General features: G+C 51.9%; 1 protein-coding gene across 1 annotated transcript in view; it reads left to right on the top strand.

Annotated features, from left to right (window-relative positions):
- Positions 1-8,911: 8,911 nt before the first annotated feature.
- The window catches only part of SLC22A12 (solute carrier family 22 (organic anion/urate transporter), member 12), an 11,555-nt gene continuing 7,685 nt past the window's right edge, over positions 8,912-12,781 (top strand). The window contains 4 exon segments of the mRNA XM_010838097.1: positions 8,912-9,312; positions 9,908-10,012; positions 10,500-10,654; positions 10,726-10,882. Of these exon segments, the coding sequence (XP_010836399.1) occupies positions 8,912-9,312; positions 9,908-10,012; positions 10,500-10,654; positions 10,726-10,882 (818 nt within the window).

The following is a 12,781-nucleotide window of genomic DNA, read 5'->3' on the forward strand; positions in this document are numbered from 1 at the left end:
AGTTGGTGATGGACAGGGAGGCCTGGCGTGCTGCGACTCATGGGGTCGCAAAGAGTCGAACACGACTGAGCGACTGAACTGAACTGAACTGAACTTATGTACATGTGACTATTGATACATTCTCTCAATATATATAGACCACAACTCAATCTGGTGAGAATACAAAACACATACAAAGACATTTAGATGCTGTTTTTTTGCTGTTATAAAACTACCAAAAACCATAAAAACTGATAACAGCCCTGCTTATACCAGTAGAGCATTCCAGCAATTTCTTAAAATTTGGTCTATAAAATATTCTACTGACATTCCCTATAATCCACAAGGACAGGCCATGGTGGAGGGGGCTGATCAATCACTGAAACATATTATACAAAAACAAAAAGGGGGAGATGCCGTAGGACAAAAAAACAGTATTTAATAAAGCTTTATTTACTCTCAGTTTTTTAAAATATTGCAGCACAAACTATGGAAACTGCAGCTGAGTGACATTTTCAGGCTACATCCACAAATACACCTAAGGCTGTGATCCGGTGGCAAGATCCACCAACAAACGCTTGGTCACCAGGGAAGTTAATTACATGGGGAAGAGGGTCTGCTTGTATCTCCCCAGAAGAAGGTCTAGAACCTGTGTGGATTCCAGCTCGTAGAGTAAACCGAGCAGAAAACACCAGTGATTCCAGGCAACCTGATCATGGTTGTTTGCCTTGATAACCATCAGAGTGAGTATACCCCTGGCTTCAGCAGAAGCAAAGAATTATACCTATTGGGCCTATGTACCTAATCCCCCATTGCTAAGGCCTGTTAATTAGGGTGAAGGATCTATCCCTGTTTATGTTAATGACTCCTCCTGGATCCCTGGTCCAGAAGACCAAGCGTTTGCCCGTTCATAAAAAAGAAGAGGGGACCCCCTTTAATAGTACTTTGGGTTTTGACACTTGACCTGTTTGCCTAAGTGCTGATCAGGGCTGTCTTAACCTATCAATGCAGGCTTGGCTTTCTGTAAATTCTTTGAACAGAAATCACACTAAGGCTCAACTGCATTTACTTTCTGGATTGAGCTCTGGATATCAAGAGACTGATCAAATTAATCTAACCAAGCCAGATAGACCCTTGTATGAGAGCAGACACATATGGGCCAACCGATAAGATCAAATACACTGGGATAATTGTTGCGGGATTGAAGGGGTGATCTTACTTAATGGTTCCTACGGAATTGTCTGGAACTGGCCCCCTATGGGGTATGCAGTCTCTCATTGCTCACACCATAACTCGTCCAGCAATCCTTATAGGAATTAGCATTGGCATATGTATGTACACAATTACACTAATATTACTACACATTCCGAATATCCCATTATCTGGCATGACAGTGGCATGTCTCCACCACAACCGCAGCTCAAATTAGGTAGGGCTCAAACAGAAATGTGGAAGTTGGCCAAAGCCTGACAAAATATCAGATTTGGGATGGAAATTATTCTTACTCCATGAGTTATACTTTGTCATTCAATACATCAACAAATTGGACACTACACTCAAGGTTGTGTTAGGGAGCCGTACGTGCTTATGATTGGCACTAAAACAATTAATCAGACAGAAAGGAACCTGACCTGCCAAGATTGCAAACTGTATACCTGATTGAACAGTTCATTATTTAACTCAAACCATTCCTATGTGATTTTGCATAAATGTTCAGGAGTTTGGCTGCCAATATCTCAAAATAGGCCTTGGGAACTCTCCCCTGACATGCATACTTTGCTCACAGTACTAAACACTATTTGGAAAAGATCCAAATGTTTTATTGGGCTCTTTCAGTTCAGTTCAGTCGTTCAGTTGTGTCCAACTTTTTGCGACCCCATGGACTGCAGCACACCAGGCCTCCTTGTCCATCACCAACTCCCGGAACTTGCTCAAACTCATCTCCATTGAGTTGGTGGTGCCATCCAACCATCTCATCCTCTGTCGTCCCCTTCTCCTCCCGCCTTCAGTCTTTCCCAGCATCAGAGTCTTTTCAAATGAGTCAGTTTTTCGCATGAGGTGGCCAAAGTATTGGAGTTTCAACTTCAGCATGTCCTTCCAATGAATATTCAGGACTGATTTCCTTTAGGATGGACTGATTGGATCTCCTTGCTGTCCAAGGGACTCTCAAAAGTCTTCTCCAAAACCACAGTTCAAAAGCATCAATTCTTCAGCACTCAGCTTTCTTTATAGTCCAACTCTCACATCCATACATGACTACTAGAAAAACCATAGCTTTGATTAGACTGACCTTTGTTGGCAAAGTAATGTCTCTGCTTTTTAATATGCTATGTTGGTCACAACCTTTTTTTCCAAGGAGCAAGTATCTTTGAATTTCATGGCTGCAGTCACCATCTGCACTGATTTGGAGCCCCCCCAAAATAAAGTTTTTCAGTTTCCATTGTTTCCCCATCTATTTGCCATGAAGTGATGGGATCAGATGCCATGATCTTCGTTTTCTGAATGTTGAGTTTTAAGCCAACTTTTTCACTCTCCGCTTTCACTTTCATCAAGAGGCTCTTTAGTTCTTTTTCACTTTCTGCCATAAGGGTGGTATCATCTGCATATCTAAGGTTATTGATACTTCTTCCAGCAATCTTGATTCCAGCTTGTGTGCATCCAGCCCAGCATCTCGCATGATGTATTCTGCATATAAGTTAAATAAGCCGGGTGACAATATACAGCCTTGATGTACTCCTTTCCCAATATGGAACCACTCTGTTGTTCCATGTCCAGTTCTAACTGTTGCTTCTCGACCTGCATACAGATTTCTCAGGAGGCAGGTCAGGTGGTCTGGTATTCCTTTCTGGTATTTCTTTAAGAATTTTCCACAGTTTGTTGAAAATCACACATGGACATCACGAGATGTTCAATATCGAAATCAGACTGATTATATTCTCTGCAGCCAAAGATGGAGAAGCTCTATACAGTCAGCAAAAACAAGACCAGGAGCTGACTGTGGCACAGATCATGAACTCCTTATTTCCAAATTCAGACTTAAATAGAAGAAAGTGGGGAAAACCACTAGACCATTCAGGTATGACCTACATCAAATCCCTTACAATTATGCAGTGGAAATAACAGATTCAAGGGATTAGATCTGATAGACAGAGTGCCTGAAGAACAATGGACGGGGGTTCATGACATTGTACAGGAGGCAGTGATTCAGACCATCCCCAAGAAAAAGAAATGCAAAAAAGCAAAATGGTTATCTGAGGAGGCCTTACAAACAGCTGTGAATAGAAGAGAAGCTAAAGGCAAAGGAGAAAAGGAAAGATATACCCATTTGAATGTAGAATTCCAAAGAATAGCAAGGAGAGATAAGAAAGCCTTCCTCAGTGATCAATGCCAAGAAATAGAGGAAAACAATAGAATGGGAAAGACTAGAGATCTCTTCAAGAAAATTAGAGATACCAAGGGAACATTTCATGCAAAGATGGGCTCGATAAAGGACAGAAATGGTATGGACCTAACAGAAGCAGAAGATATTAAGAAGAGGTGGCAAGATACAGAGAAGAATTATACAAAAAAGATCTTAATAACCCAGATAACCAAGGTGGTGTAATCACTCACCTAAAACCAGACATCCTGGAATGCGAAGTCAAGTAGGCCTTAGAAAGCATCACTATGAACAAAGCTAGTGGAGGTGATGGAATTCTAGTTGAGCTGTTTCAAATCCTAAAAGATGATGCTATGAAAGTGCTGCACTCAATATGCCAGCAAATTTGGAAAACTCAGTAGTGGCCACAGTTTTCATTCCAATCCCTAAGAAAGGCAATGACAAAGAATGCTCAAACTACCGCACAATTGCACTCATCTCACACACTAGAAAAGTAATGCTCAAAATTCTCCAAGCCAGGTTTCAACAGTACATGAACTGTGAACTTCCAGATGTTCAACTGGATTGAGAAGAGGCAGAGGAACCAGAGATAAAATTGCCAATATCTGTTGGATCATCAAAAAAGTGAGAGAGTTCCAGAAAAACATCTACTTCTGCTTTACTGACTCTGCCAAGGCCTTTGACTGTGTGGATCACAACAAACTGTGGAAAATTGGGCTCCTTATTGCCACCATAATGGACATTATTGCCATCACCACCACAGCGCCAGTGGCAGAAATAGCTCTCTGTCAGATGGTGCAAACCACCACTTTTGTGCAGAAATGGTGTAAAAATGCCAGTTCCATTTGGGGAGACAAATCTCACATAGATAAGGAGATTAACAACAGGTTAGTGGATTTAGGAACTGCAGTCCTACTCTTAGAAGAAGAAGTACAAAATCTTAAATTACAAGTACATTAAAATGTGACTGGAACATTACTGCTTTCTGTGTAACCCCCCAGGAATATAACCAATCTGAACACTCCTGGCATTGTGTCCTCTCAAGTGGATCAAAGGTATCAGAGGTGGTCTCATTGGAACACTAGCTATGTTTTGCTGTTTCACTATAATCTTGTCTTTAGTCCTCAGATGCATGCAAAAAACCCTCCAAGAACTATTGAAGAAAGATGTTGCAAGGTCAACATATCTTCTGCTACAAAAAGGGAGATATGCAGGGGTTAATAGTCAGCCGCCTGTTGCTCTGGCTAAGCCATGAGAAAATCACCATGGGAAAAGAATAAAAGCAAAATATAGCAGTACAGCATAACCCAAATAAAAGTATATCAGGTTGATCAGTTGGAGTTGTCATGCCCTGCTAAGGAAAAACGTAGTGTGGACCTTGGAACGCCGGGTCAGCGCAAGTTCAGAACGCTGCTTGTGCACACATTAAGATGTTTGCCCAAGGCATGTGCGGGTCTATGACCTCCAGCCAGGTGATAGCCCTTGTACAAGAAAATAACAAAGATAGTTTAAAGTAATCAATAAAACGGGAGACGTGACTGGGGACACAGGAGGCTGACTTCATTGTAGCACTGCAGATAATTTCTGCTTGCCAAGAAACTAAATAAAAGGGATGTGGCTCCGAGGAACAGGGCTCTTGATCCAAGAGGTCTGGAGTCCCCGAGTCCCATCTTTAAAACTTTCTTTCTGTCTCTAGTTTCTTTTTCCCAGACTGTGCGTCGACCACTTTCGATGCCTACTTGCTGTGGGGCCACAGCACCTGGGAAATCCCATGGACAGAGGAGCCTAGTGGGCTACAGTCCAAGGGGTCACAAAGAGTCAGACACGACGGAACGCACAGCACACAAGAGGCCTTGAAACGATATATAAAATATCCAGCTCTATAAGATCAGTGGTAGTGCGACTAAACACGGGAAGAAGCAACAAGGCAGAACCATTTCCTGAACCACAGAAACTAGTAAGACAGAGGCTTTTGGCTACTGTTAACAGGGCCTAGGGCTTCCCATATGGCTCAGTGGTAAACAATCCACCTGCCAATACAGGAGATACAAGAGACGGGGCTTCAGTCCTTGGGTCAGGAAGATCCCCTGGAGAAGAGAGTGGCAACCCACTCTAGTGTTCTTGCCTGGAGAATCCCATGGACAGAAGAGCCTGGCGGGTTCACGGGGTTGTAAAGAGTTGGCCACGACTGGGCATGCAGGCACCAGAAGGGCCTAATCCAGGAATAGCACACTGAGAGGCCGATCAGCAAAATCCTTGCCTGACCCTGAAATGAGCATTCCTAGCGTGGTTGGACAAACTGGACACAGAACGCCTCCTAAACCTTGGTCGGAATTAGGATCGAAAGGGAAGGGACTGTAAAATAAAGAATGTTGCCTACCGTCCAGTTCTACAAGAATCAAGTCATTAGCCACTATAGTCTCGGACCTACAATAGTCCTAAAAAAAATTGAGGCCAAAGATCAACATGAGGTACTTTACGCCCTGGAAACCTTGCAGAAAAGGCATTCTGATAATTAGCTACTTTCAGGAGGAATTTTTTATGAACTCAAACTCATGCACCTTCTCACATTTAGAAAAGCACTAAAAGGGATTCCCTGCTGGCCCAGTGGCTAAGACGCAGCACTCCCAACGCAAGGGGCCCGGGTTCCACCCCCGATCAAGGAACTAGGGCCCAGGGCCGCAATGAAGGCTGAAGATCCTGTGTGCCACAACCAAGACCCATCGCAGAAAAATAAATATTTTTTAAAAGACCTAAGTTGGGACTGTCCAGTAGTTAGGACTTTGGTTTCCAATGCATGTATATGGATGTACATAATCTTATCCATTACGTACAAAATGGATAAGACTCATAGATTTCGAAAACAGACTTAGGGTGACCTAAGAAGAAATGCAAGAGGGGCCGAAGATAAATTAGAAGCTTGGGGTTAACATACACACTAGTACATATAAAACAGAGAGCCAAGAAGAACCTGCTACACAGCACAGGGAACGCTACTCAATATTCTGTAAGGGAAAATAATCTGTATAAAAATAAGTATATATATATATGAAGCTGAATCGCTATGCTGTACACCCGAAACTAATACATTGTAAATCAGCTATATTCCAATAATTTTTTTTAATCATGAATAAGATGAAAATGGAAAAAAAAAAAAAAAAACCTTCGTAACACTTTCGCTTGGATTTTACAAAAGATGTTAAGCTTAGTTTCCATCCCAAGCTTCTGAAGCAGAACGTGCTGTGCTGTGCTCAGTCGCTCAGTCGTGTCTGACTCTTTGTGACCCCGTGGACTGTAGCTCGCCAGGCTCCTCTGTCCATGGAATTTTCCAGGCAAGAATACTGGAGTGGGGTGCCATTGCCATTTCCTGCTCCAGGGGATCTTCCCAACTCAGGGATCAAACTCACATTGATTAAAATAGTGTGTGGAAGTATTCACACCAAAGTGTTACCAGTGGTGATCATGGTTGGTGACTTTAGGAGTGATCTTCGTTTTCTTATTACCTTTCGATATTTTCTGAATTTTTTGGAAGGTGCATACATTAATTTTATTATGGGGGGTGGGGGAAGAAGTTATTTTTAAAACCAGTTGAAGCATGTCTTCATGGAACCTTTGTTTGCTGTCCAAACCTGGGTTCCAAGAATGCTCTAAAGAAGGGTTTCTGCCCAACATGAACCAGATGGAAATGAGGCCAGCTGGACAATAACAGAAAGTGCAGGACGGTGTGAAGATGAGGCTCCACTGCCCACTCTGAGCTCCAGGGGGAGGCAGGAGTAAGCAAGGAGAGCTCCCTGGAGGAGGAGGGTCTTATGGTACGGGCAGGATGTGGCCCAGGGTGAGCCAGGAGACCGCATTTCAGGCTAGGGGCACTGTCTGAGCAATGGCAGGAGCCCACTGGGCCAATACAGGGTGTTCGTGGGAGTGGGTGGGTTGGGGCACAGAGGCCAGGGAGGTGAAGAGGTTGTACCTGTGAACTACATGAATGAGCAGAGGGAAGAGTGGGCAAGACAGAAAGAAGTAGTGGGTGGGGGAGGGGCGGTCTCACACCCAAAACACATGAGAACAAGCTGGGTCACCATCGCTGCTCCACTGCCCACCATCTACCTGCCAGATGTCACACACGCACTTGAATACACTCGTACATAGATGTGCACACACATCCATGCACTCGTGTACACACATAGGCACATGCATCTGTGTACTCGTGTATACATGCAAGCATGCTAAGTCACTTCAGTCACGTCCTACTCTTTGTGACACTATGGGCCACAGCCCCCAGGCTCCTCAGTCCCTGGGGTTCTCCAGGCAAGAATACTGGAGAGGGTTGCTGTGCCCTCCTCCAGGGGATCTTCCCGACCCAGGGATCGAACCCACATCTCTTATATCTCCTGCACTGGCAGGCAGGTTCTTTATCACTAACACCACCTGGGAATGTGGCCTCTGGCTTTAACCTGGACAATCAACCCCCTTGCAACCAAGGAGGTCTCTCCTGGCTCGGGTCCAGTCTTTCTTGAGTCCCCCACCCAGCGTGCACTGCTCCCCACCCCACCTCGGCTGTGGGAGGTTGGCCAGCTCCTGCTGCACTGCTGAGAGGGGGGCCCCTGGCTTTTAAGCAGGATTCAACAGGAGGGTTTTGTAGTGTGGGGATGGGCTGAAGGGACAGGAACAGGGGCAGGGAGACCAGGGAGGGGACAGCTGTAGAGACACAGAGGTGGGGGAGGAGTTAGCAGGGCTCGGCCACTGGAGGGGTTGACAGGTGGGGTGCGGGAGATGTGAAATAAGATTAGGGATCGAGGAGTGGATTTGGGGAGGGGGCAGAGATCTTGGGGTGATGCTGAACTTGAGGAACCCACGGGGTGCCTGGAGACACTGAAAGACTCAAGAGAGCAAAGCGGTGGAGGGGAGGGCATTAATGACGGCAGACATGTGGAAGGGAGGGGCCGTGGGCGGGGGGCTGGGCCACGGCGCTGGCTGGGACGCATGGGGTTTGGATGCCTGCTGGTGACTCGGGCTACACACACACACACACACACAGAGTCCTCACAAAGCACGGATGTCGCTCTAGCCTCACGCCAGCCCCCAGGTTGAGAGGACCCCGGGCAGCGCCTCTCCTGGGTCAGCCCTCAGTGCCCCTGGCACAGGTAGGTACGAGGCAGCAGGGGTGCAGAGGGGCAGAGCCGAGGCCGCCCAGCCCACGCAGGGTGGGAGCTGCGGGACCTCTGAATCTGTCCCTCCCCCAGAGCTGGGTTAAACTTTACCCAAGGAAGTGACTACGAAGCCCTCTTCGTCACCTGGTCACAGTGACCCCAGCCTGAGTGACTTCAGCCTCCTCTTTCCCCACTTCCCCAGTCCAGCTTCTCCCAGAGGTCCAGGGGCAGCTGTGTCTCTGGGGAGGTGCTGGTGGCTTCAAGGTCACACCTCATAGACTTAGGTCCCAGCCAGAGCCACCCTGAGTGACGGCACCCAGAGACCCCCCAGGCTGAATCTGCATGGCGGGCACTGCTGCCATGCCCTGGGCAGCCTCTGTGAGGTGGGCGCCTCCAGGCAGGCTCCATGGCTTTTTCTGAACTCCTGGACCGAGTGGGCAGCCGGGGCCGGTTCCAGGTTCTCCAGATGGTGGCCCTGGTGGTCCCCATCACGTGGCTCGCCCCTCAGAATGTACTGGAGAACTTCTCAGCTGCCGCGCCCAGCCACCGCTGCTGGGTGCCCCTCCTGGACAACAGCATGGCCCAGGCCAGTGTCCCCAGGGCCCTGGACCCCCAGGCCCTCCTGGCTGTCTCCATCCCACCAGGCCCCAGCCGTGGGCCCCACCAGTGTCGCCGCTTCCGCCACCCACAGTGGCAGCTCTTGGACCCCAACGCCACAGCCACCAACTGGAGCGAGGCCGACACGGAGCCGTGTGTGGACAGCTGGGTCTGCGACCGCAGCGCCTTCACCTCCACCATCGTGACCAAGGCAGGGGCCTCCCCTCAGACCCTCCCCAAGTCCTGACACCCTAGAGGCCAAAGTTACAGATCACATTCGGCTGGATTCAAAATTGCCCAGTCCTGAGGGATGGCAGGGGGAGTCCCACCACCGTTGGCCTCCACATTCACAGGCAGCTTCCAGTTCCTCCTTGGCCGCATCGTCCTACCAGGGTTGATGGCAGGAATGAGCTTGCAGGAGCCTCAGGGGCAGTCCGCAAAGAGTCACTGGGTTCCCAGAGGCAACCTCCAGCGGATGTGGGAGACAGGAGAGGCAGCCCACCCAGCAAGCAGGAAGGGGACTCTATGAAACAGAGGGAAGCGGCCTCTGAAAGCCGGGAGAAGGCGCCAGCGTGGGTGGCTGCTGTAGAAGGGCCCGGCAAGGCGGCGGATGAGCCCAGAGAGGGCCTGACCCCGGACCTGGGGCAACAGGGAGCTAAGGAGGGGCTTAGGCAAGGGGTGATGACCCCCAAGGTCACCGGGCCGGACACCCAGCCCTAGCTCCCTGGGCCTTCCCATCTGGCACCCTCGCCGGCCCCTTTCCCGCCTCCTGAGCTCAGATCCCCGGCCCCCTCCTCTCCCACCTGTGGGACCTGGTGTGTGACGCTCAGGCCCTGAGGCCCATGGCGCAGTCCATCTACCTGGCCGGGAACCCGGTGGGAGTGGCTGTGTGCAGCCAAGTCTCTGACAGGTGAGGTGCCTGGTCCCCTCGCTGCCGCTGCGCCCCAAGACTCCAGGCCCTGACTGGCCCTGAGCTGGCGGGTCTGGGGAGAAAACTCCATTTGATGTGGGTCTTTCTCCTGAGACCCTCCAGCTGTGCCGCTGAGCAAGCTCAGTCCCTCTCTGGGCCTCGGCCTCACGGACTCCCCTCTGGGGCCATGAAAGGTCATTGTTCTCATCAAACATTCACTGCTAAAGCCTGCTCAGCCACAGGTTGCTACTTGGCTGACCAGCTGCTGCTTGGCTGCCGCTGCTGACGGGGAGCTCACCCCCTGCCCAGTGCCTCAGGGGCCGCTTCCTGTGCTCACAAGCCCTCTCTCTGTGGATGCAGAATGTGGGTCTGGACCCGGGAGTCGCTCAGTGGGCAAGCAGAGGGCGGGCTCCAGCGGTCCAGACCCCCACGGCCAGCGCCGTGGCACCCCGTGGACCCGGCCGCCCTCCCCGCATGCATGCCGCAGGTTTGGGCGCCGGCGGGTGCTGACCTGGATCCACCTTCGGGTGGCCGCGGCAGCCACGGCGGCTGCCTTCACCCCCACCTTCTCCATGTACTGCCTCTTCCGCTTCCTGACGGCCTTCACCGTGGTGGGCACCACGCTGAACACCTTCATTCTCCGTAGGTCCCCGACCCTGGCCGGGCAGGGGAGGCTAGTGCGGGCTCCCAGGCCGACCCACTTGGTCTTGCAGTGGCAGAGTGGATGTCAGCACAAGCCCGCGTCTTGGTGGTGACTCTGAACTCCCTGGGCTACACCTTCGGCCGGGTCCTCCTGGCTGCGGTGGCCTATGGCGTGCTGCAGCAGCTGGCTGTCTCCGTTCCCTGCTTCCTCTGCTTTGTGTACTCCTGGTGGGTGCCGCCCAGCTCCCTCCCTGTAGGAGACCCACCCTCCACCCTGGGCGCAAAGGCCTGGGATGCAGAAAGCCAGAGGGGAGCCACAGGAGCCTGGCATGGCCCCAGCTCCCCACACCCCCTACACCCTGACGCAGGGCCTCTCCTTCCCCTGCTCCTCCCAGGCGTCTCCTCCCCCTCCCTGCCCATCACCTCTCAGCCCGTCCCCTCCCCTGTCCTTGCCTGCCTTGGCATGTGTGCCTCCGGGCACGTGTTCTGAGCCCCTCCTTTGTGCCAGGCCTGGCAGCACTAGGCCAGGTCGGGGCGGATGGGATGCAAAGCTACAACACACACACACACACACCACACAGCACTCCGAGAACACAGTCACTCCTCAGAGCAGGAGGCAATCACATCTCATGCAGCAGCTCTGAGCAGAGGTACCTCTACCCAGCCGGCGGCCTTCGGGGTTGGCAGACTGGCCCCCATATCACGAGAGTGAAGGGCAGAGGTCAGTGAGGCGGACTCCAGGACCCGGTGCTGATGCTGGCCCGCTTGCCCTGGCAGACAGGCCCACACAGGGGCTATGGGCACACGTGCGTTTGTGACTCCGCTACTTCATCACTCCAACAAATGGCCACTGAGTACCAGCACAGTCGGGGCCCTGGCTGTGCCCGGGGAGACAGCAATGAGCAGGAGAGAAATCCCATACATCAGAGTATCACAGACCACTCAGTTTAGGGGGCCCATCTGAGGAGGGGACCCCATGGCCACTCAGTTCCCACCAGCTTCTCTGCTTCTCTTCCAACCCAATTTCTCGTCGTGAGACACGTCTGCACATGCCAACCCACGCCAATGACCCCGCCACCCTTGCCCGGCCACCTGTCGCTCGGGCCCTGCAGCCCATGAAAGGGCACCGCTGTCCTCTCCCAGGACCGCCCCTGTGCCCATGGCTCTCCTTCTCCAAACGCTGCAGGCCCCCACCCCGCCCCGGCCTGCCTCTCCACGGCCTCCAGCCACCTGGGTGACGTCCCCATCTCTACTGTCTCAGCATCACAAACGTGGCATCTCCTTAGACCCGCTCCTCCCCGGGGCCTCCCCAGCGATGACAGCAGCCCCCACCCACAGGTACTGGAGTCAGAGTCGCCCTGACACCTCCCTCTCCTTCACGGCTCCCACACACCTAGTCCAGCAGGTCACGGGGTCTTGTCAACTCTACCTCTGATGTGTGCTTTAATCCCCCTCTCTGGCTCTGCAAACCCCCAAGGACCTCAGGGCCCCACCTGCTGCGGGGGGAGCGTGTCTGGCTGGGGCACCTGTGTCCAGCGGCAGGAGCCCGTGCGGGGTGGTGGGCACGGAAAGGGGTCCGAAGCCTGGATGGTGCAGGGGGTCTGGGCTTGATGTTGAGGGGCTGGGAGACAAACCAGTGTTAGGGGTTGGGTCCTGCCACAGGGAGGGGGCACTGGGAGGCGTGGGGCTGACTGGCACCCAGGAGGTGGTGACTGTTGCCTGGCATGGGCGAATGGGCCAAAAGTGAGGCAAGGGCCGTGGGCTGGTCGCCTGCAGGGGGCGCTAGAGGCGACAGGCGCTGGTGACTAATGGTGCAGGTGGAGGGGGTCTGAGCCCCACCATGGGTGTGAGGATGTTTGCAGGAAGGGGCTCCAGGGGAGGGGCCAGCTCAGGCAGGAAGGAGTGGCCATGGGGTGAAAGGCGGGCAGGAGGGCCCTGTGACGTTCAGGAAGGCTGGACAGTGGGGCCCCTGGTGGGCCTGCAGGACGGCGGTCCTGGAGCCATCAGGGGCGTGTTCACTGCACACAGGCCCTCCCAGCCCTGGCTCCCAGGTGAGGCCGGGGGAAGGGCCTCGGGGTCAGGAGGGAGGCAGGAAGGAAGGACAGGGACCCCCAACCCCAGCCCAAG

This window comes from Bison bison, unplaced genomic scaffold, assembly GCF_000754665.1.
Source record: "Bison bison bison isolate TAMUID 2011002044 unplaced genomic scaffold, Bison_UMD1.0 scf7180017864089, whole genome shotgun sequence".
In the NCBI taxonomy this organism is placed as follows: Eukaryota; Metazoa; Chordata; class Mammalia; order Artiodactyla; family Bovidae; genus Bison; species Bison bison.